We start from the raw sequence: 23,968 nt of genomic DNA, 5'->3' as shown, positions 1-23,968 counted from the left end.
CTTCTAGACACAGACTTACCCTTTCACCATCACCTCCACTAAAGGACTCCCACTGGGATTCAAACCACCACAAGTCACACTGGAACCGGATCCATTAAAACACAAAAATCTCACGTGGGTGGGAAAGACAGGACAAATCCCAGGAAGTGAAACATCACATCCCTGCTCCCAGCCAGAGGGTGGGCAAAGCACAGGGTGAAAAAAAAAAAACCACAGGAGGGGAACCAGCAAAAACTGTCCCTTCAGAGAGCAGCAGTGCCAGACCCCCTGACCCCACCACACCCATCCTGAAAATGCCACCAGCCCAGAAGAACTGATCTGCAAACTGAGCAACTCAAGCCCTGCAGTGAAGCTGTAAATTCCTCCATCCACTGCTCCTACAGCTGTGGGTAGGGTTTTCTGTAGGAAGGGGCAGGTTTGCCAGGACACCTGGGCTGGGTTTTACCTGGGGAGCGGGTGAAGGTCCTGGAGGTAGAGCGCTCCCGGGATTTGTAGGGATATTTCAGGGTTGTGTCCAGCTGCTTGAAGCTCTCCTTCAGTGAGTGGCTCTGGTAGTACTCAACCAGCTCCTGGGAAGGAAGAAAAGAAGGAAGGAGAGGCACCTGGCTGCCTCTGCCACCCCCTACATGACTTGCAGGGACAGTGCTACAAGGGGGAACGAAAACTCACCAGCAAGCTTTCGAACTTCTTGGCTTCTGTGATGTGAATCCAGTTATCCTTCTCCACCACCTTGATGTGCTTCACCTCCTCGTTGAACCTTCCAACGACAGCAAAGGCACTCAAAAAAAAAACCCCACAGCCACCAGCTCCAGCCCTGCCTCCTCCACTGGGAGTGAGAAATATTGGATGATGAAGTTCCTAGATGGGGAATTACTCACTTAATACTGATGGCAAAGCGCTCGGCCTCAGCTGGCCGCTCCCGGATCAGGTAGGTGCCGCTGACGTGAGATTTGAGCAGGTTGTCTGTCTGATGCCTCTCCATGTTCCCTGCAAACCTGAGCCCAGAGGTTAATTAGTTCGTTTCATTCATTAAAATGAACACGTATCTTTAAGCAGGCATGTTTTGGGTAAGAAGAGACATCTTTTTTTAAAGGTGTGAAGGTTGGAAGGCAGGTGGAGAAACATCCGAAATATCCTGAGCAGGAAGGAAAGTGCCCTGGGATACACGAGAAGCTGCTGAGCCACTGAACCACACAGAGTGTGGCCTCTTCCCTTTGAAGTACCTGACACCTGGAAAAACCCACTAATTGGGAATCAGTCTCCAGGTTAATGAGGCCTCAGCAAGAGCTGGAAAGCAGGGATAATTTATATCCATGAATTCATAAACCTGGCTGGAGTTGGAGAGAAGGAGCAGCAGGCAAGCCAAGCACAGCCTCTCCTGCCAAGGCAGGAGTTGCCTCCTTCCTACCACAATTATTTTCTGGGCACAGCAAATGGGAAGAGAAACCAGCATCTCTCTTTTTGCCTCTGACCCCCTCCATCAGTGAAGAAATCCCCACAGTTGCTGCCAGGGCTTTCACCACCGTGGCAGCTGCTCCGTGACCACAGAAAAAGCAGGTCTGCTTTGGGAATTCCTTCCCGGGGTGGATTTCTGAGCAAGCAGCAGCCAAAAGGCAAGGCTGGTTTATGTTCTTTATCTGCAGGGTGGGTTTATGCCCACTCACCACGGGTACGCCGTGTAGTCGATCTCCCGAGAGGGCGGCCGGCTGTTGGGGGGCTGCAAATGGAGAATTGTGAATTAGTGAAGAGCCAGCAGCTCCTCAGGCTGTGCATCACGTGTGGGATGCTGCTCTCCACGAGAAGCTTCCCTCTGCCAAGCCATCCCTGGATTCTGGGCTCGGGCAGAGGAGGGCAGTGTTGTAGCTGAGCATCTCTGAGCTCCCAGCTGGGATGAGCAGGCTGTGTTTGTTCATTTACCTGAGTGGTTTTTAATTGGGAAGCAGCTGACAACATTACAGCAAGCAGCTAAAAGCAATTAAAACAAACCAAATGCAGTTTTCCTGCACTGGGCCCGATCTCCAGCACTGCTCCCGAGTCAGCCCTGCAGAGAGGGAACAGAGCTGGATCTGATCTTGCCAACCCCAGCCTGGGGAACAGGGCTGGGACTGCCCTGTCCTGACACCTGCAACTATGGGATGGGAGATCCAGCTCCCCTGTGAGCCAGAGACCTCACTGAAGGTCCAGGGAAGGACTGAAGCCTCGAGGAGAAGGCTGAGAAGAGTGACAGGGATAATCCCAACACCTGCACCCACCTGGCACTCCCAGCTCCCTCTCCTCCCTGGTACTTACCCTGGCATCCACGGGGCAGGGTTTCACTGAGGAGCTGGGGAAATAACCCGATTTCTTCGTCTGCAGCAGCCTCCCCTGCAAAGCCAAGCTGGGCATCAGGCTGGGGCGTGCACTGGGAGCACTGGTGGCACTGTGCAGGGGTGGGGACAGGCCCCAAATTGCCTCCCAACCCCAGCACACCCCCCCAGGAAAGCCCACAAATAAAACAGATAACACAGAAGCCACTGGTTTAGAAGTTTCCAGGAGATTCCCCAGAGGAATGACTCTCACCTCCCACCACGGTGAGTCGGGGTCCCCCCTCAGCAGCTCGATCACATCCCCAATTTGAAAGGTCAGCACTGGCTTCCCAGGAGGGGCTGGGGTTCCATGGTAATTCTGAACTGCCACCATTTTAGGACCTGGCAGAGAAGCAGAACAGTTTCACAACCTTGTCCCTGCTGGAAAAAAAAAAAAAACAAAAAAACAAAAACCCAAACAAACCCACCCCTCCTGAAGCCTGTCCCTCCTCATCCCCTGACACGGCACAGCAGGCAGGATTTAGGGGCAGGAAACATGAAAGCAGAAAGGAATGGTGTCCACAGTGAACGTTCTTGGCTCCTGCACTTACATGCATGACTGAGCTCCCTGAGCAAAAATAAACCCAGGAAGGACCCAGCCAAGCTGAAGCTCCAGCTCCCAGCCCTGCACCTGGGTTTGAGCCTCACCAAGGCACAGGAGCTCCTGCCAGCACCAAGCCCTGCCAGGCTCAGCAGTGACACCACAATTGCAAAAGGGACCAGTGGACACTGAGCTGCACTGAACAGCAGCTGGACCTGGGACCCCAACGCCCCTGAAGCTCCCAGTCAAAGTCCACTTGTCTGGCCAACAACTGCACATTAAATAAACTTCCCCCACTGCACCAAACCCGCAGTGTTTATCCTCAAAATGCCTCCCCACCTCTGCCTCTCCCCTCCCAGCATGAGCACTCTGTGCTTGTTTTGTTGGTGTTTTGTTTTTTTTTTTAACCACAAATTTGATTCAGATTTCTTTTTTGCCAGGCTTGGCTTTCCTTCCATCAGAAATAGCACAAAAACAAATTGTTCTTCCCCTTTGAGCCAGAGCAGGGGCAGGGCAGGCCCAGACCTCTGTCCAGGCAAGTTTTAAACACAGAAAGATAAAAGTTATTGCAGTAACCTTCGTGACTGACAGGCCATGAGAGCACACTGGACATGCCAGCAGGGAGATGCTCCCCACCAGCAACAAATCTCCCTGCCAGAACACGCCTGGTCTGCCCTGAGGGCTGGTTTGGCACAAGGAAGTTGTGCCAGGCTCTCCTTGGTCACTGGTGGCATGGGCAGAAGCTTTACTGGCCCAGCAGAGCTGGCCAGGGGCACCAGGGCACCCAAAGAAATGATGTGGCAGCAGGGACAGGACAGACCCCAGGGCCCCATTGCTGGCCAGGAAGGTGCACAGGGCCCTTCTGCAGGAACTAAAGCTCTTTCCTGCTTTTGGAAGGAGCCTCCCCCTCCCACCCAGCCAGTGTTGGGGACTCCTGCAGCCACAACCTCTCCCTGCCCTCCTGTCACACAGCAATGCCCTTACCAGGTCCTGCACCCAGGGAATCCTGTAAAGAAAGAGGAAAAAAGCTCAGTAAGGACACATCAGCCTCAGGTCACCCTATGAGCACCCACCTGATGCCACTGGGATGAGGGAACCTCTCCCCAATTCTCCCTGGTACCCCCCAGCCCATGGTGCTCGCCCCAGCTGAGTGCTGGCACCACCTGAGGGTTCTGCTGCTGCTTAAACTGGGCCAGTTTTAGGAGGAGAGGAGGTCACTGGTCCCCAGCCCTGTCCCACAGGTTGCTGGGACACCTCTGAGCCCAGTGCTGGCTCTTCCCATGAGCTGCCCACACCCAGACTGGGCAAGGACAGGAGGGTGAAGAAAAGGGCCAAACCACGTACCTGGTCTGCTGAAGAACCTGCAAGAGAAATGATGGGATAAGGGATTAATTCAACAGGTAACAAACGCCATTTCCTGCTTCTCTTGATGCTCTGAGTATCAACACACCAGCAGCAGGGTGAGAAGTTGATGCAGGAATCCCAAAGCAGAGGTGGGGACACTTGAGTCACTTCCCTGCTCTGGGAGGGCAAGATCTGGGCAGGGACTGCAGCCTCAGGGGCATTTCCTCACTGCCACAAAGTTCTGCAATTTTATTTCTCCCTCCCTCCACTTCTCAGCCAAAACCTCTCCAAAGCCACCCTGTGACACCCCCTGGGTTGAGCACAGGTGAGTCCCAGCTTTGCACAGTTCAGACCAAGGACACAAATTTTTGCAGTACTTTGGGACATTTGGGGTCCAGAGAGGAACTCTCTACTCATCAGAAACGTTCTCCCTGCTGCAGACCATCCTGATTTCACTGTTAAATCATGGGGAACTGATCACCTCTCTTAAATGCCCACCCACAAGAGCCAGAGCATCCCATCCACTGCACACATCTGCTGTGATTCTCTGCCATCCATGGGATGCAGCTCTTTGTCCATGAGAATTTTGGCTGCTTTGTTTGTATTTTAAACCACCAGCCAACGTGAATTACAGCCCTGGTATTTTTTAATGCATTAACAAACATCAGTGCTTTACAGAGTGAATTTCTCAGATCATTCACGTGCAGCAACGAGCTGCTCATGAAATAACTCACCCATTTTGCAGGGAGGAATAATCTCCAAGCACTCCTTGTGAGCACCTGCTCCACATTTGGGACAAAGGTAGCCTTGGTAGAAGGTTCCTCTGTGCCAAAAAAAAAAGAAAAAAAAAAGTCAGAAAATCCTAATCCAGCCTCAGCTTTGAGATTTTTCTTTCCATGTTTTAATGCAGAACAGCTCAGGTGTTGCTCACCTCAGGAACATCCTGCAGGCTTTGCAGTTGGTTGTCTTCTCAAATGTGTACATCTGGAAGTTGTGGTGATTTGCATTGGCTTTCTCTGGCTTTATGTTGGACCTGAGGGAAAGGACCTGGGGGTTATCAGCCTGTCCCCATGCTGGCATTTCAGTCTGAGCTTGGACACCACGTGAAATGCAACGTGAAAGGAGATCAGTTGTGGAGAGAGGATTTTTCCCATTACCTTCCCCTGGGACAAAAGTCATGGATTTGGCCTGAGTCAATCATCAGCCCAAGCCCTGCTCTGCTCAGGACCAGGTTCTGCAGCACCACCCTCCCTCCTCATCCTCCAGCACCACGGTGAGGTGTCCTTTCAGAGACTCACAGAAAGGCTTGGGTTGGAAGGGACATTTCAAATCATCCCATCCCACCCCCTGCCATGGGCAGGGACACCTTCCACCATCCCAGGCTGCCCCAAGCCCTGTCCAGCCTGGCCTTGGACACTTCCAGGGGCAGCCACAGCTTCTCTGGGCACCCTGTGCCAGGGAAGAATTCTTTCCAAATATCCCATCTCAGATTGAGAGATAAAATCCAGTGTCAGAGATGGGATGGTGGGGATGCTCAGAGTTCCAAGCTCCCTTTGCACAGGGACTCATCCACCAAGCCACAGCAGCTTCCCCATCACAGGTTTTGCTGTCAGAGCTGCTCTGCAGTGACCTGATGGCCCAAGACACTTTTCCCCTCTGCCTGGTAAGTTCACCCGGGGCTAGAGCAGCCACTCATGCTCACATGGCCATTTCAAACTGCTCCATCCACTTCCTCTTCATCTCCTCTGTCTTGCAGAAGAACTGGAAGCCCTGTTTCCCCTGCAGGTGGATCAGGTAGAAGCCGTACGACCACTGCAGGAGAAAAGAGAGCTGATGTCACAGGGAACCACACCACACTGCCATTCCCACACCTCAGCCACTGCTCTGAGTGCCTGTCCCTGCCCCTCCTGCTGAACCACAGCCAGGGAACAGCAGGGGAGGAGGAAGGAGAGCTCCCTGTTTCTCTAACACATCCCAGTTAACGATGCCTGAACCGCCCTGGCGCTGTGCACTTGGAGCAAGCAGGATTTCATGGTGGCACACGAGAGAACCCAGATTCTTCTGCTCCACTGGATCCTCCCCAGCCATTCTGTCTGTGGCTGACAGCAAGTGACAGCCCAGGAGGAGCGTGTGACCTGCCCAGTGCACATCTGCTCAGCCTGTCTCCCCACCACACTGCACACAAACACGCCACAGCCACGGGGGTGCTCTGCTTACCATTTTTCCGTGGGACTAGAAAGCATAGGAGAGCAAAGGGGAAATAGATTTCATTAAAACACAAAGCCAGCAGCGTTCCCCCAGCAGCCAAGTGGCAAAATTGGCTGTTCTTACCCCAGTGTCCCTTATCCCATAGCTCTTCCCATGGTAGGGAAGTGGGTTAAGCTAAAAGGGCTAAAGCGAGGGCTGGGAGGTTTTTCCTCCATGGCTGCAGAGTGAGCATCAAACCACAGGAAAATGATGTTCCTTCAGTGCTTCAAGTGCCAATTTTGGCAGCCTGGTGTGCAAAGCTGCCTTTCCAGGCTCCTCCACCCTGCAGCTTGTGGGAGAAAGAACATCCTGCACCTTCCCTCCCTCCCTCCCTGCCCTCCTCTCCTGCCCATCTGATGTTTGCTCCCTGACACTGGGCCAGAAAGCAGAGAGCAGCTTCCTCCCTCCTAACTCCAACCATCCCAGCCTCCTCAGGGCTGTTCTGCCAGGACACGGGTCAAGGATCCAGCCCAGCCCCACATTAATAAACATTTCCCAATGCTATTTAAGGCTGCCCTGAAAGTTGAGCATTTATTTTCCAGCTTTTTTCTATTCTAAAAGGCTAATGAGAACATACTACCCTGAAACAACTCCAAAATGCTCTCCAGAGCCAATCCTTGGTCCACCTACCTTCTTAATGTCCTTGTTATTCATGGGGTCATCAGTCATCTTGTGGAAGAGCAGCTCAATAATTTCCTTCAGCTCATAATTGTATCCTTTCCTCTTGCAGACGATCACCACTTTATCAAATAAAAATAAATACCTGCCCAAAGCAAGCAAATAAACAAGCAAACACACCATTAAAAAAATCCAAGGGGAAGGATTTGGGAAGCTCTGAGGAGCTCCCCAGCCAGCTCTGTTCAGTGCTGGTGCCCTGCTGTGATTTCACATGGATGCTGGGTTATGTCAGTGAAATTCCAGGCAGAAATTAAATAAATGAGCTCAAGGGGAATGGTTATGAGGGTTTGGGGACACTCACCTGTCCTGCTTGGTGTGGTTCACTATGGAGCGCACCTTGAGCTCGCCGTCGATCTTTGGCCTCCCAAACTCCTCCAGCTTCACTTGCTGCAGGAAGCAAAGCAGGGCTCAGCTCCACAGCCAGGCCTGCAACGATGCTTTGGGCAGCTGGAAACCCAAAGCTGTGTGGATTGCACCTCCCCAGCCCTGCCTGAGGCTGCCAAAGCTCCAAGGGAGCAGCACCACCCTCACCAAGGGGAGCCTGGCATCAACTCCAGGAAATCCCTGGAGCTCCAGCACTGGCACCCCCAGGGCAAGGCTCAGCAGTTAAAGCATTTTTGCAAACCCCTCCCCACCTCCAATGAGCTTTTTTTTTCAAAGGTTTCCACAATAATTAAGGATTTTGTCTCTGTTAAATAACCATTAATTCAAAGTTCATCGTTTCCAAATGAAGTCAAGGCTAAAGCCCCCAAACCCAGCAGCCCAAACCCAGGTCTCAACCCCAGCAATGGGGCTGAGCGTTTGACACCTCTGGAGTTTAGAGGATGAATTCTTAAAATACCTGGTTGAAATTTAGGGGGATTTGATGCCTTTTTACATGAGCCCTTCTCCTCCCCTTTCAGTTAACCTCTGTCCACTCAACAGCAAAAGAAACCCTCTTTTCCTCTTTTTAAATAAAAGCCAGATACCAGCTTGGGGAATTTTTGGGTCCTCCCTACACTAATAATGTGAGAAAAAGCTGAAGAAACATTTTTAGGGTAACACCAACAAGAGAAGCCACTCTCCATCCCAGCCAAAGCAGTTTTGTGATGGAGCATCCACCTCTGGACCATCAGCAAAACATGAGAGTCTGAGCACCTGGGCATCTTTCAGCACATCAGAATAAGTAGTGATTGCCCAAAAAAGCAAATGTGTTAATAATAATCAAATTAAACTGGGTTCAAGAAGGTTTTCCAACTTACCAGGTTTTCTATAGAGCTCTGAAATTCACTGATTTTCTTCAAAGTCTCTTTGTCCCTCTTGACTTCGTTGATGTACATGGCCAAGTCCTTAAAAAAAAAAATGGTGAACAGTGATTTTTACTTTACCAGCACCTTACCCAGGAGAACAAACACGAGCCTGGCTCCCTGAATCCCTCAGGAATCTGAGCAGGTCTCCACTGCAGCCCGGGACAGGTGAGGCTGTTGGTGCTCCCAGTGCTGAGGTGCTGCAATGTTTTCCATTTCCCAGAAGATGGCAATGCATGAATCCATCCCAGCACAGTGATCCCAAACCCCAAATTTTTATCCATCAAAGACAAGGAACCGTCCCTTCCACTGGAACAACTTCTTGCACCTTTCAGAGCACATTTGCTGTGCCTGTTTGCTTCTTATCTGCTCCCTCCTTGACCTCAGCAACAGCTCTTGTCAACTTGGATTAAATCTGAGCAGGGGATTTTTTAAGACATCCCCCCCGGGTCAGACCTCGCTCAGCTCCCCAGCACAAGAAGGGTTAATCACAGCCCATGATCACAGATCTGTGTGACAATATTTGTAGCGTCACCCAGCCAGGGATGGCAGGGATGGTGATGAGAAATGACACAACCAAAAATCTTTCTGAAGCAGGGACACACAATCCCGGGGAAGCACAATCCCAGGATCAACCAGGACTTGAAACAACAACGTGCAGATATTGGCTGTGGAATTTCACTGGGAGCTGCCTTTCCCCCACACCACTGGGAACTCAGTTCTGCATTCTCAGGCAGAGGGTTGGTACCTGCACCAAAAAACAAAAAAACCACCACAATTTTTTTTTTTTTTGGTGCAAATCCTGCCTTTTCTTTGCAAAACCAACAATTCAAACAAAATAAAAGGGAGCTGAATCCCTTTGGGAATGTCCCTCCATCCACCCCCCTGCACAGCAATATCTGCTGCCTGCCAGCACAGCAGACAGAAAGGCTGGACTTGTGATGAAAGACATCACTTGGAAGTTAAGCCTTGGTTTACAGATCAATTAAAACCATAGTGAATGGCTCCCCAAGCCCCCCGAGCCCAGCGTGGTCTGAACTGCTCCCACACTCTCCTGGTGATGGGGAGGAGAAGAAAGAAACCTCCCTGATGGTTATCAACGTCTTCCTGCAACAAATGCTGAGTCTGCAGCAGAGCCAGAGCAAACACAGATTTATTTTGCAGCAGTGGTGCTGGGTGATGAGGCCACGAGCGGGGTTTTAGCTGCTGTCACCAGGTCCAGCGTTCATCTGAGGCCACAGCAGCAGGCTGGGAATGCAACGTCCTTCAAACAACCTCAAACAAACAGAGAGCCACAGAGCAGCTCTGCATCCCTGGGCTGCCAGGGATAACGGCTGGAAAGGTCACCCAAATTATGTAAGTGCCAGGAAATGCAGCCACGTTACAAAAGCTGGAAAATGAAGTGACCACAAGCACAGGGGTGAATCCTGAGGTGCTCTCCAGGGGGAAAAACCTGGAGTTAATGAGCATCCTCCAGTCAGTTCTGCTGACAATGGATGTGGTGTGAATGTGTGTGTGGGGAGACATATCCCAGTCAGAAAACATTTGGATGATTCTACAATTTGATTTTTTTTGCTGCTGATGGTTTTCCTGAGATTCTGGGGGCTCCAGCTAAAAGCTGGAAATAAAACCAACTTCAAGCAAAGCAAACTGTTGATGCCAAAAGTCATCAATTGTTGAAAACACATCTTCCCTTTAACAAAATAAAATAAAAAAGTGTGGATTAAAGGATTCCCACCCAGCACCTGGCTAACAGCACACAGGGAACACTCCACACACACAGGCTCCCATCACTGCCATACTCCCTGACTTGCTGATACCTCTGGAGCTCCTCCAAATCCCTCCCAGCAAAAACAAAAGCCGGATCTGGCACGGGCTCTGCACACACAGCAGCAATCAGGGAAATGTCCTAACTTGTCAACAAAGCCCAGCTCCCCCCGCTGCCTCAGAGGGGACAGGGGATGTGCTGTGAGGCCACCACACCAAATGGCAATCAATATACACGGATGTGGCCAAAAGGAGCACACCTTGCCTTCCCTCCAGCTGTTCTTCCATCCAAATTTTTGTTTCACACAGCACAGGGGTCCTGAGCTCTGCTGCACCCCAAACCCAGCACAGCCCCCTCCCCACTCTCACCCTCCTGTACCTGCATGGCCTCCAGAGCCTCCTTCAGCTGCTGCTTCTCTGGCCGGTCTGAGGAGTGGCTGAGCAGCTCCTGAGAAAGCAGAAATGAATAAAAGGAGTTTGGATGTGCTAAGAAAGATGCCCAGACCCTGCTGGCACTGGACAGGGTCTTCCTGAGTGTGATGACAGAGATGTCGGGGGGGGGTTGCAGGCATCCCAAGGGTGACAGCAGGAAGGAATGTCTGGGTCACAGCAGAGATGGAGAGAGGTGGCAGGGATGGAGAGAGGTGGCAGGGATGCCTGGGTGACAGCAGGGATGCCAGGGAGCTGCCAGGGATGCAGGGATGCCCGGGCAGGCAGCTGTGGCTGCAGGACAGGGAACACACCAAGGGCTGGTGCTTGAGAGATCTGTTACACGGAGTTGACGGGAGGAATTTCACACATAATCAGATTATATGCAAGCTTATTTTATATTCATTAAGTGCCTCTCGTGGCTAGCAAGTGCAGAATTACCCTGGGTCACTGTACTTTAGGAGACAGCACAAATACTACGTTGTGTTAAGTAGCTCTAGTAATTATTTTATTTGAAGAGGAATAAAAATCCCAACCCTTGCTCTGCATTTGGCAGTGATTCACCCTCCACTGACAGAGGTGAAAGATGCCACAGCAGAGAGAGAAAGGCCAGTGCTGAAAAACTTACTTTTAACAGGAGATGATACTTCAAAACTCTTTGCATTGGAACCACCAGCAGATCTTGCAATTTGAATTTCCCATCCTGGACCTTTAGTGTGCATTCCTAGGAAGGAGATCAGTAAATCAGCAGTGAGAAAACAACAGCTTCCCACCTAAAAGAAGCCTCTAAAGTCTTGAGAATGTTTGTTTGGCTTCTGTAAACTGAGTTCTGATGCCCACAGACTTGTGGTCCTTGCAGCCACCCAGCCAGGGCTGGGCTCCCACCACAGAGGTTATCAAGGAATTAATCCCTAAATTACAGCCACTGCCACAAGTGAGCTACTCCAGCCTAATGAGATGCTGCTCGTTAGGGCAGTGCAGGAATGCTCTCAGACCTGGGGAAATGTCAAATGAAACCCATTTTCCTCAGCCACCTCCTGGCTGGGCCAAGCTGATGCAGCTGATTTGTGAGGGGCTGGCACTGAGCATGCAGCCTGTGGCTCTGGAGTCACTGATGAGCATTAAGTCATTAAGATGAGCTAATTGTGGTCGCAGGAAGTTTTGCCACCTCGCCCAGACTCATTTCAGGGATGTGACTCTGCTGGCTGAGCTCCCTTGTGTGACCTGACAGAGGGAGAGACAGCAAAAGCAGCTGGACGCTCCAGCCTTGATGTGAGACACAGAGAGCACATTTTAAGCAATTCCTAAATGCAGTTTTATCCCTGAATTGGGCTCACCCAGGGAATCAAAGCACGTTTGTGGAGGGCGAGGTAACGTGTACAGACAGCCCAGCAAATTGCGATTAGCATCGAGAGCAAAGCAGGAATTAGAGCTGGGTAAAACAGCAGCTCAAACAATGCATCCCTTCTGGGGCTCCTTTGATTCCTTAATATCTGCATCAGCCCCTATTCACGCTAAGGAGGTCAGGGCAGGAATTCTGGCGTTTGCCTGGGGATTTGGGTTTGCCTCTGCCAGTCCCTGATGCTGCTGGTGGCTTTGGAAAACCATTCAGCTCCTGGTTTGGGGATGCACAACTCAAAGAACTTGTCCCAGCCGGTCTCACTCAAAGTCACTGGTTTGTTTTAACTGGGATAAACCTGGGGAGGAAGGACAGAGCGTGGGTCTGGTGAGGAGATAAAGGAAAAACGAGGGATCAGGACAGGATAACCCCCAGCTCTGCTCCCTCTGTGGCAGCACAGACACACTCTCACTCCTTTCTTCTCTTCTGGTAAATCAAACATTCCCCAGAGACCATTCTGAGCTGCAGCAAGTCCTTCCCAAGCTGTGACAAGGGTGGGGGGTGGCACTCAGCCCCTGCCCGCTCACCTCCACCTTCTGCCTGACGTCCTCCCGGTTGGCAAGGAGGTGGTTCAGGGTGTTCTGGGCATATTCCATGTGGCTGCAGTACTTGCCATAAATCAGCAGCCTGGAGAGGGGAAAATCACAGATTAGACAGGCACTGCTGGCAGTTATAAGCTGTTATAAAAGATAAATAAATGTTTGTATGGCAAAAGGACGAGGCAAACAGCTATTCCCCCATTTAACTGCTTAGCAAAGTATCAACACTCTTTTATTGTGTGGCTTTTTGACATTTAGATCTTCAACGTTTGAACATTTAGAAGTTTCCAGAGCCCATGGAGGTGATTCAGCTCATGATGAGCAGAAGGGGCTGGGTGGCCAGAGCAGAGGAACCTGTTTTTGGAGAGTTAGATGAGACAAATGAAATTCTTCCTTGTGAGGGTGGTGAGGAACTGTCAAAAGCTGCCCAGAGAATTTGTGGCTGACCCCTGAAAGTGTCCAAGGCCAGGTTGGATGGGGCTTGGAGCACCCTGGGATAGTGGAAGGTGTCCCTGCACATGGCAGGGGGTGAAATGGGATGAATTTTAACCCAAACCATCCAGTGATTCTAGGATGATTCTGTGTCACATTTTAGAATCATTCCTTCTTGACAGAGCCACAGGGACCTCGAGATCAAGAGCCTGGGTAATTGGGAAAAGAAGATTGTCACAGCCTTTGGAAACACAGTGAAGCTCTGTATGGACACCCTGGGCTATAAATTTAAACACTGACAAAAGAGAGCAGTTTTGTCAGTGGATTCCCCCTTTTCCCTCACTTCCCTCATTAATCCTGCCTGACAGGTTTGGGTTTTCTCCCCCTTCCTGGCTGTTAACTGTCCTGCTGCTGCTAAGACACATCTTCCATCACAAACTGCAACTCATCCATTATTTGGGGGCCTCATCTCTCGATGGAGATGGCCTGGGAAGCACTGACCCAGCGTTGCTCCATAAACACGGGACACTCACACCCTGCAGGGAAGTGAATAAAGAGATTTATGGAGCCACAGCCACAGCCAGTAGAGATTATTCTTCTACCTTTCCCCCCTGACAACTTCTACACAGGCACAATGATATCTACCTTGCCAGCACGGGGAGAGCTTCAAAGAGGCTTCAGGAGCATAAATTCAAACCTCTGGCTTCCAGAGAATGAGATTTACAAACTATTTCCTTAAAAAAGGCCCCTGCAAAGCCAAGGAGCAATGCATCATTTTGCCAGAATGTCTCCAAGGATGTGGAGGGGAGCAGGAGTTATTTGTCAAGGACAGATTTGATGGGGGAAAGTCTCATATTCAGGGACCAAGTGGGGACTCTGGAGGTCCTTGATCCTTTCTTGGTGTCACAACACTCTCTCCCCACAGCGAGTTCACTTTCTCCTCCTCCTGCACTGAAATTCCCTTGCTGTAAAATTCCTGACTTTCCTGATGCAGGAAAGGGCTCTGCCTATTTACATCAGGCTGCTCCAAACCCTTCATCTCTAACAATCTGTGTTTAGGGACTTCTCCAAGGCAAAACCTCCCCTTGACCAGCAGTTTCCCACAGCACTGATGTCCCCAAAATCTCCAAGGACTGAAGAAAACTTCAGATCCACCATCACCATCTCACAGCTGGTTTGGCTCCTTCCCTCACATCTTTCCAAGGCTTCCAGGTCCTTCAGGAAGTTTTTTGCAAGCTCCCTTAGGAAGGGGGGGTAAGTTGGTTCACCCATCTGCCATGGAACTCACCAGCTCCAAGCATTCTGCCACCTCCCAACAGCACATTAAGAGAAGAAAATATTGATTTAATGGCTCAAAACCAAGCCTCGTGCTCCTGCACAGCCACGGCATCTCTTTGGGCAGCAGTGCCACCACCACAACTCCTCCTATGCCCCTTCCCTGCTCCCTGTGTCCACAGCTCTGCCCCAGGGATGGCACTGGCATGCATGGAGCTGAGCCAGGAATTAGGAGATCAAAATCACCTAAGCGAGTTTTTTTGAGTATTCTGAAATTATTTGCATTCTTCTTTGAAATATTTTTTAAAAAATTTAATCCAGAAAAAAAATGCCCTTCATAACAAGGGGCCCCACGAATGATGGAAGATGTGACCTCACGGTGTGTTATTAATGCAGATGGTATTTCTGGAGTTATTGACTTCTGAATGGCATTTCTGTGTCTAGACACTGGTTTAATCACAGTGAAATAACAGCCTGGCACCATTCCACAGTGAATCACCCTTTGATTAGTATTAAGGATATTAAAGGCTTTTATCAACCTTATCTCTGTGTGCTGGGGTGCTCCTGCTTGCAGCTGCCAGAACTCAGGATTGATTCTGCTTGTGAAAGAAATTCCTACATTTATTCATGGTGCAAAGGATGAGCTCTGTGCCAAAAATGAGATTCTTTGAGAGTGAGGAACCCCTTTGATGTAAGGAGATCTCCCCTGCACAGGAGTGACCCCAGCACATCCCAGCCCTGTGCTGCTTGCAGGGGAGCACACAAAACCCCTGAAGGCCAGCAGGGTTCTGCTCCATTCCTGCTCACCACAAGCCAGGAATTCCCATCTTTATCCCCTCAGATGTGTCCCCACAAACACACTGGAAATTCAGTCTCCTACGGGATGCTGAGCTCAAGAAAAAATCCAGGGGTAAAGGATCCAAGAGAGCCACAGGGCTGAGAATGGGCAGGGGAGATGTCCCAGCCTCTGCCCTGGATGACCTGACACTCGTGGCTGGATTTGGCTGCTCAATGTCAGCACTGAGTGATGTTTCAGCTGCCTGAGAGCATTTTGCTGTGCAGGATGCAAACCTGGGCTGCTGGGAAAGGCATTTCTGCAATCACAGAATTACCTGAGCCCAACCACTAACCCAGCACTGCCACTAACACACGTCCCTAAGCACCACAGCCACACAATTTTGGGACACTTCCAGGGATTGTGACCCCACCACTTCCCTGGGCAGCCTGTTCCAGTGCTTTACAACCCTTCCAGAGAAGAAATTTTCACTAACACCCATTCTAAACCTCCCCTGGTGGAACTTGAGGCCGTTTCCTCTTGTCCTGTTGTTACTTGGGAGAAAAGACAGATCCCCACCTGGCTCCAACCTCCTTTCAGGCAGTAAGAGAGGGAGAAGGCAGAGAGTAACAAGAACTCCCTTTAAATCTCTGAAAATATCAACCCAAATCTGTTAAAACTGGAGCTGCCTGAAGCCCGGAATTCCTTTACCTCTCCTTGAATTCCAGGAACACTTTTGCCAGGCTGCTTCCTCCAGACATCATCGAGACATCAATGGCTCTCAGGAAACTGAAGTGCACTTTAATTAGGTCCTAAAACCAAGCAACAGTCAATACTTTAAACACAGCAAAGCAGGTGGGCAAACAGAGCCTAAAGAAATTCACATTTACTCCTTTATCAGGCAGGGTTTTCCTCTCTTTCAGGTGTTTGTAAAGAAAGTTGTTCTAGTGGGAAGCAGCCCTGACTGGCCTGGAGGACTGGGGTGTAATTCCATCTGAGGTTACACAGTGAGAAATGTCCCAGCATGGGAAGGGAGGAGGGGATGGGATGGAAGGAGTGGAGGAGATGACAGGTTTTGACCTAGACCCTGTGCAAACCAGAGTAGAAATAAATCCCTTCATCACCCTCTGCCCAAATCACCTAAATCAACTAAAATCCAGAGCCTCAGCCCTGAAACATCCACTAGATAGAATTGTTTTCTTACCTAGAGTTCATACATTCCCCACCCCTAAAATGGAGTGTTAAAAAATGTCTCCTAAACCAGTTTAAGCTCCACAGCACACGAAAGGCTGAAGCTCTCCAAGTGAATGCACAAATCTAACAGGAAATCAGAAAAAACTCCTCCTAAGCAGGCAGAGGGCTGAGCTGCTGTGGAAAGAACAAAGATTAAAGGCACAATGCCCACGATGTTACCTCCAAATTGATAAAAATAGCTTCCATGTCTTGGGGAGTCAGTACCAGCCTCAGGGGGTTCATGTAGTTCTGCAAGAGGGAAATGGAAAAGGGATTGAGGAACTGAGAGAACGAGGCTGAGCGAGGGATTTGTATTTTCTGCTGCACCAGCTGAGTTTACCTGGGCAGGTTTCAATGAGTTTAAGCACTTGCAAAGGCAGAGGATGCCCAGGGATAGAAGTGGGAGGCAGGAATTTCATTAAGTGCATCATCCCTGAGCTCCCACTGCACTCCCAGGGATGGGAAGGTGCAAGACCCCCACCCATGGGTGCCCACAGCCCCCTTCCCTGCTAAAGCTGTGGCAGGGGGGTGAAATGCACTCAGCTGCAGTCCTTGGCTGCACTGAAGCATCTTCCCAGCTCTTTATCTCCCTGGAATTTTGCCCTTGAGAAGGCAGCAATGATGTGATTACATGGGCAATGCCTTTCTGAACAAATACATATTAATGGAACATCTACGTGACTTGGGACTCCAAAAAACCCCAAATACAACACAGCCAAGAGGGGAACTTCCACCCAGAACACCACCAGGACCTGCAAAGCTTTAATTGATATGGAAGCAATAATTTAACTCTTCCTTTCCACTGAGCCAGAGGGCTGTGGCCGTTTCCAAGGAACAGGGATTCCTTGGAAACATAAATGACAAATATATTGGGACATCTTCCTGGAAAATGGGAAGTGTTTTTGCCCACAGCTTCTTCGGGGGAACTTTGAGCAGACAGAGGGAAAGAATGGCAAAAAGGGGAGGAAACAAAAGCATCAGGGTGATTAGAAATGGCAGCTTGATTTTCATTATTGCTCTTCCTCCTGGGAGCAGGAACCACCTCCAGGCTCCATCCACGACTCCACTGCCTCGCTTTTATTTATTTTTAAAAGAAAGACGCCACAATAATTCATCAAAACCAATTAAAACCCCGCAAATTTAGGCAGCAGCGCGTTACTTTTAATCCAATTAGCTTCAATGGCAAGTCAGCACAGCTTCAGCACTCCGAATAAAGGAATTATTCCGTGGCAATCAGAGTGATAAGAGCTATCTGCAAACGGGGCTCTTATCAGCAAACCCGGTCTGGCTGAGCCAGGAGTGGGAGATTCTCACCCCAGGATAGGGGGGGACACAGCAGGAGGGTGTTCAGCCTAATCTGCAGCAATAAAAAAAAAAAAATTAAAATGCTGGTTTTGGCTGCACATTCGTGCTTGTGAGCCTGGGTTTTGTGGATCCCCCTCCTCTCCCATTTTCCTCCATCAGCACAATTCCTGTGGGATGCAGGGCTGCTGGGGAAGGGGATGCCGTGGAAAAGAGGGCTCAGTTCTCACCTTTTCTATGTCTTCAAGTGTTTTGTAGTATTTGGCCTCGGTTTCTTGGATTTCTAGCAAACAGCAATTCCTTTTGTCATCTTCTGTCATTCCCATTTTCTAGGGAAAGCAAAAATAAGGCATGGTCAGATGGTCCTAGGGGGGCTCCAGTTCAGTCTCTCCAGTTACAGCAACCAAGCATAAGTTTGGAAAGTCAGGAGAGAACCATTTTATGCTAAAGGGAATTATTTTTATCCAAAAAATATAAGGAGGAACCCTGGCTATGTTATTAAATGTGTTTCAGTATGGAAAACACTGCATTTTTTGCATTTGTTACAGCCACACCACCAAAGACTATCAGCTAAAAAAAAATAATAAGAGATAAAGGCTGATTTTTCCCTTTTAAAAATTTTTTTTGTTGTTGCTTAAGATGAAACTCGCAACAGATACTAAGTGGGTCATAAATAATATGTTAGACTTAATCCTTGGCCAGGGTTGCCAATTCTCATGATTTTAGGTCAAATCTGATAAAATGTGCTTTTCCCAAAGCCCCAAATCTTGCAGTCACTTCTGCTCTGTAAAGCTGGGACCACGTGTTGGGAGCTGCTGCACTTGGCAAGGCAAAATCTGAATTTGGGAGGGAGTTCAGTGATGGGGTTTTATGGATCATGCACAGGAACAGAGCCCCTCTGTCCACCCCCTCAGAACTCACAGCTGGGACCTTTCAGCTGGATGAAAACCCAGATTTTAATCAGTTCATCTTACCTGCATGTATCTAATCTGAAGCATGCAGAAATACAAGAAGCCATTAGCATCACACACTTGCTGTTGCAACAAATGTTACCCAAAATGTTCAATTTTTTGGTAGATTTATTAAAAATAGACCCTTTTGCTCAGGGAAGGGGAAGGGAGTCACAGCTCTCAACTTCAACACTGCTTAGCAGAAAATATAAAATAATATGGAAGGGACAGTGAAAAATTGCCAATTCCATTTCCCTTAATCCTGAATTACCTGGCTGCTGGAGCTTTCCCCCATTTTTCCCATTTATGCAAAAAAATTCCTACCAAAACCTTCCCAGGGCAGTTCTTGGGCCAAGTGACTTTTGCAACTGGTGGCAAAAACCACGGGTGGCCAACGAGCTGTGCTGACTTCAGATCCAAGCACTTTGGCAGGATCAGTGGGAATATTTTGGGAGATACTCCTCGATCTGGAGGTGGGGGTTTGGCGTGCAGGGAGCTCCTCCAGCTGCAGGCAAGGTGTGAAGGGATGGAATTAAGGTTTTATTATCTTTTTCCCACTCCTAGGTGAGCTGGGAGAGGGGAGGGATGAGAGCATCCATGGATGCAGCCCTGCATTCCCAGGCTGCAGCCCCTCGTGCCTGTCCTGCTCCAGGCACTGAATTGATCACTGAACTTGTCCATTGATCCTGCTTTGTTCCAGGGAGGTGTGCACTGTGTGAACCAGGGGACAGCAATCATCTGAACAAAGCCCGCGGGTGGCACATTTGCAAGGTCACACTCTGGACAAGGTCCCTGCACCAGGGCTGGGGACACAGGTGGGGAGGTGCAAGGGCCACCAACACCTCCTTGGCTCATCCATGGAGTGTGGTGTTTGCCCCAGAGCCCTTGGAGACACCACAGGTCCCTCCACGATGCTGTCCATGCCTCACACTCAGGCTGCTCCATCAGCAAAAGCTTTTTAGAGGTGACAAATGGGGACAGCTGCTTGACACCTTCCTGCTCTGAGCCATCCAGGTAGGAGCAGCAGGCACAGACAGCTGCTGGATCCCCCACACGCAGATCTGTCACCCTGATCTAAAAATACCAAAATTCCAACAGCACCTCTGGCTGGCAGAGCAGGCGGAGCCTCCCTGGAAAGGCTGGAGTGACACAGCCTCAGCAGCAAAGTCCTATTTTTAGCTTATCTTTTCGGGCTTATTAGGTCTCCCTTGCCCTTCCTCCTCCCCAGACTCCTGCAGGTGACAGGCTGGGCTGGGAAACTCCTGGGAGAACCCCTCTGGGTCGGTGCCATCCCAGCTGTGCTGAGATTTGAGCAATTCCCATCCCTGCAGCATCACCTGCCAGTGATGGGGGTGACGTCCCCCCTTCCTCCCCGTCCCACCGAGGTGTAGCTGTAAAAAAGCAGCTGAGTTGTTACCATGGGCTGCTGAACCTCCACTCTGATGATATCCTCGTAGATATCATCACCCTCATCCTCGCAGGGCACGCAGTCGTAGATGTCCTCCCCCAGATCGTGCTCGCTGCAACGAGAAGGAGAAGAAGTCAGGGATAATAACGAGGGGATGCTCACTGAGGAGAAGCACAACAAGAAAATCCTGTGCGAATCCCTGTGCTCAGCCCGTGCTCTCTGTTTTTCCCGGATCAGTGCCTGCTGCGCGTTTCTTTCCGCTGGCTGGAGGCTGGAAAAGGCGGAATGCTGCTCGACACGAGCGGGGATCACAGCCAAGAAATGCTCTGTGCCCTGTGCCAGGCGTGCCCTCCATGCCCACACCACCACGGGCTGCCAGCTCTGCCCCTGCAGAGCTTCTGCTCGGCACTAATGGGGCCAGCTGAGATGGATCTGCCAGCCAAGTGCCCAGCGGGACCATCTGAGCCACCAGAGCCACCAGCTCCAGCTCCACCTGCTCCACAGGTGCCCACAAACCCCCCTTCAGCTCCTCTCCACCTGCTCCACAGGTGCCCACAAACCCCCCTTCAGTTCCTCTCCACCTGCTCCACAGGTGCCCACAAACCCCCCTTCAGTTCCTCTCCACCTGCTCCACAGGTGCCCACAAACCCCCCTTCAGCTCCTCTTCAGGACCAGGAGCAGTTCTTGCATCAGTGACTTTACAGAATACTCAGAGAATTCACTTTAAGGGCTGCATTTTGGTCTGCTTAAGGCTCTGTGTTTGCTCTTGATGTGATTTTGTTTTTCCTCACTGAAAGGTTTCCTTTGTGCCAAAAAAACCATCCCCTTCCCCCAACCAGGGGTGCAAACTGCTCTAAGAGCCCAGATCCACTCAAAGCAGCAGATATTAAACACTCATCCAATGTCTCCGAGTAGGAGAAGCATCCCAGTCCTGATGAACCAACACCCCTGGGCTGTGCAGGACTCCCAGCAAAGCCTGGACCCAGCCCTGGGCATTCCAGCCAGGTTAAAATGTTCTGTATCCAGTTATCTGTGTGATGCACCAACTCCCACAAAGCCCAACCCCTGCCCTGATGGGCAACTGGGTGATTTTTAACCCAGCATCTCCCAGGGGAGTACGAGGCTCTCCTGATCACTAAAAGGCAAATTCATCAGGCACTCAGCTCGGTGGGCAGAGGCCAAAAACAACATTTACAGCAGAGAGAAACTAAGCAGCAAAAATGTCACATTTTGAGGTCCAGCCCCATCACTTTGGAGCTGCCCCTGAATCCCAGGCATCAAAGGCACTCCAGAGCTGTAGTGCCCAGGTTGTGCTAAAGGTGATGGTGTTCAGTAATTAATTATCATCTGAGCCTTCACACCCCTCCCAGGGGCTCCTCAGCCTCGGAATACTTTTAAAAATTCAGCCCATATTAAATACCAATTAACAATAATAATTCCAGTGCTTAGATCTACAGGTGCTGGCTGCTAATGGCTCCCACTGAAGTCAATCCCACAGGATCAGGACAGTGTGAAATGTTGGAATATCAAACAGCACTCGCATATTTTACGAGCTGTGTCTTTCAACAGGGGTCTTAATTACACACAAATAAATTTAGGTGTAAAGCTGTGCTCCAAGTGTGACACTCAACATCTCCCTACCATATATCAGGGAGCAGCAGAGCACATCTGCCTACAAAACCAGGCTTTATTTCTGTGCTTAAATACAGCCCTTTCTATTTACACAGCCAGATTTATTTAATAAAAGTTTGGGGATTTTAAATAAATACACTGGCATGATGTATCCATCCCATTCTTCCCGGGTGATGCATTGCAGCTGCTGCAATAATGCCCACTAATAGCTGGTGATCCATCTTCCCCCTCCCAGGCATCGCTGTTATTATCTGCACCAATATTTATATTCTCAGCTCTGCTCCTCATCCACAGCCAGTCACTCCCAATTCCTGATGAATCTCCCTGCCCACACCTCTGGGGTTGCTGGCTGTCTCTGCACACATCATTTCCCTGGCTGGAGGGTTCTTGGGAAGGGTTCTCTTCATTAATGTAGTAGTTTAGATTTGTTAATTTTAATATTTTTTGTTATTGTTGTTGTTGTGGGATGGAATTAGGAGTAAAAGTAAGGCAGGTTTCAAATTTAAGGGGTGTAAAGGAGAATTTTATTAATAACATGAAGAAATAATAAATGAAGAACAAAACTTTTAGGTTTTTTAATATATATATTTCTTCTTCTTAAGTCAACCCAGCACAGACACAAACACTGCACCCACCACGTGGGGCCACATCCTGCCAGCACCTCACAGCTCCCACTCCTCTAACCTCCCTGCTCCACTCCTTCCTTTGCTCCACAGCAGAACAAGCCCCTCTCTACTCCAATTCCTGCTTTAAAAAAAAAAGGATCTATTCCCACATGCTGGGGACACCCAGAAATTCATTTCCACTGCAGAGCTTTGGGGTGATGCACCAGAGCTCCTCAAACCTGACAGCCGTGGCAGCATTACAACATTACCATTGTCCAGCAGTCTGTTATTTATTAAAACACATTCTCAGTGCATCTCTGAGAAACACCAGGGGCTGCCAGTTTTTATGGAGAGCAGTAAAACCACGAGGATCAGCCTCTCCTGGAGCAGCCCAGGAGCAGCCAAGCTCCAGCTGTGCTGTACAGATGTTGACATCTTTGCTTTGCACATATTGATCCTCACCTGTCCCCACGTTTGAAAATACCCTTCCTGTTCTTAACACAGGGACTGGGATGATTTTAGCCAGTGGAAAGCTCAGGGCACACTGAATTCAGGCAATAAATTCAGCATCCCAAGCGTGTCACGGGCAGATGGAGCAACTTGAGCAAGGAAAGCCAGATCACCTCGTTCCTCACAAAGAAAAGCAATTTACTCCTTCAATAAAAGCAGCAGAGTCTGTGAGTTACCCGTAGGTATCAGAGCCTGTGATCTACTGCCTGGATTAGGAGATTCATTGACAGCTCTGGGGTTAGGAAAGGGATTTTAGCCACCCTTCAGAGTGAACACCAGCATTTGCAATTACTGTTATTAGGATGGATGTAACCAGCTTTGGGCTGGCAGCATCTTGCCGACCCAGAAAAGCTGATAATGAATAAAGCTTTTCATATCTAAGGCAATTTCAGGCAAAAACAATGCTTTTGGCTGAGCTGTGCCTCACTGGCAATGCCTGCTCTGCACTAACACCCAGGCAGGCACAGCCGTGCCAAGGAGCAGCTCCCAGAACAGAGGCACTGGTGCCAGGATGCTGCCCTGGAGGGAGGGAAAAGGAAGGAGCAAATCCATAGAATCACAGAATTATTGGGGCTGGAAGGGATAGAAGGGACCGTGGGCACAGACAGCCCATGATGCCCCAGTAAATGACACACAGCATGAAGGAACCCTGCACATCATCTTTGCAGTGACACTGGGGGAGCTCTGATGGATTTCAGGGCCACTGAAGAGCCTCTCCATCCATAAAAGCTGCTGTGGGAAGTTGATGAGTTTTGTACCAGCCTCAAGAATTCAAGGACAAACCCTCATGACAAACCCACCACACCAAAACTCCGTCCAAACCACGCTGAGCAAAGAGCCAGAACCACCAGGAACAGCAAAAGAAAGAGCAGGAGGGGACAGAAGGAGCTAAAATAAGACAACCCCAAATTTGCAGTCCTGTGACCAGGGTTAAGAGCCAGAAGATCTCAGAGCCACCACAAGCCCAGGCTGGGAGTGCATTTGCAGGGTGTCCAGCTGGGAGGCTCCAGTCCATCCCAGTAATCCCCACTTTGTCATTCCCACTCTGATCACAGCTATAAATACACAGTTCCTCCAACCAACCCCTTCATTCAGGGGTCCCTCCAACCAGCCCCTCATCGTGCCAGAGAGGACAAACAGAACCCTAAATGTGCAGCACATCTGGCAGGCTGAGGTTTCAGGGTGAGGGAGTGCAGGGTGTGCAGCTGCTGGACTCGGGATCTCGCAGGGTTTTAATTACTCAGATTGGACTTGGATGGAAACACTGATCT

At 49.9% G+C, this 23,968-nt stretch overlaps 1 protein-coding gene across 9 annotated transcripts in view; it reads right to left on the bottom strand.

The window, feature by feature from the left end:
* The window catches only part of VAV2 (vav guanine nucleotide exchange factor 2), a 122,996-nt gene that overhangs the window by 5,901 nt on the left and 93,127 nt on the right, over positions 1 to 23,968 (bottom strand). For 5 of the 9 annotated variants that reach the window (XM_088177568.1, XM_088177573.1, XM_088177572.1 and 2 more), the window contains exons 5-27: positions 19,960 to 20,062; positions 18,567 to 18,581; positions 17,823 to 17,921; positions 16,471 to 16,539; positions 15,769 to 15,869; positions 12,564 to 12,663; positions 11,266 to 11,361; positions 10,588 to 10,656; positions 8,397 to 8,483; positions 7,457 to 7,542; positions 7,108 to 7,240; positions 6,448 to 6,462; positions 5,933 to 6,042; positions 5,162 to 5,263; positions 4,965 to 5,053; positions 4,231 to 4,247; positions 3,871 to 3,892; positions 2,560 to 2,687; positions 2,290 to 2,364; positions 1,665 to 1,717; positions 879 to 995; positions 670 to 757; positions 446 to 569 (exon numbers count right to left, since the gene is read on the bottom strand). In XM_088177568.1, the coding sequence (XP_088033694.1) occupies positions 446 to 569; positions 670 to 757; positions 879 to 995; positions 1,665 to 1,717; positions 2,290 to 2,364; positions 2,560 to 2,687; positions 3,871 to 3,892; positions 4,231 to 4,247; positions 4,965 to 5,053; positions 5,162 to 5,263; positions 5,933 to 6,042; positions 6,448 to 6,462; positions 7,108 to 7,240; positions 7,457 to 7,542; positions 8,397 to 8,483; positions 10,588 to 10,656; positions 11,266 to 11,361; positions 12,564 to 12,663; positions 15,769 to 15,869; positions 16,471 to 16,539; positions 17,823 to 17,921; positions 18,567 to 18,581; positions 19,960 to 20,062 (1,898 nt within the window). The remainder of the gene's footprint in view (positions 1 to 445; positions 570 to 669; positions 758 to 878; positions 996 to 1,664; positions 1,718 to 2,289; positions 2,365 to 2,559; positions 2,688 to 3,870; positions 3,893 to 4,230; positions 4,248 to 4,964; positions 5,054 to 5,161; positions 5,264 to 5,932; positions 6,043 to 6,447; positions 6,463 to 7,107; positions 7,241 to 7,456; positions 7,543 to 8,396; positions 8,484 to 10,587; positions 10,657 to 11,265; positions 11,362 to 12,563; positions 12,664 to 15,768; positions 15,870 to 16,470; positions 16,540 to 17,822; positions 17,922 to 18,566; positions 18,582 to 19,959; positions 20,063 to 23,968) is intronic. The other 4 variants (XM_014873278.2, XM_014873277.2, XM_088177570.1 and 1 more) reach the window with 3 other exon arrangements.

This window comes from Sturnus vulgaris, chromosome 22 (genome assembly GCF_052056855.1).
Source record: "Sturnus vulgaris isolate bStuVul1 chromosome 22, bStuVul1.hap1, whole genome shotgun sequence".
Lineage (NCBI taxonomy): Eukaryota > Metazoa > Chordata > Aves > Passeriformes > Sturnidae > Sturnus > Sturnus vulgaris.
This window is presented reverse-complemented; position numbering and strand designations above follow the sequence as displayed.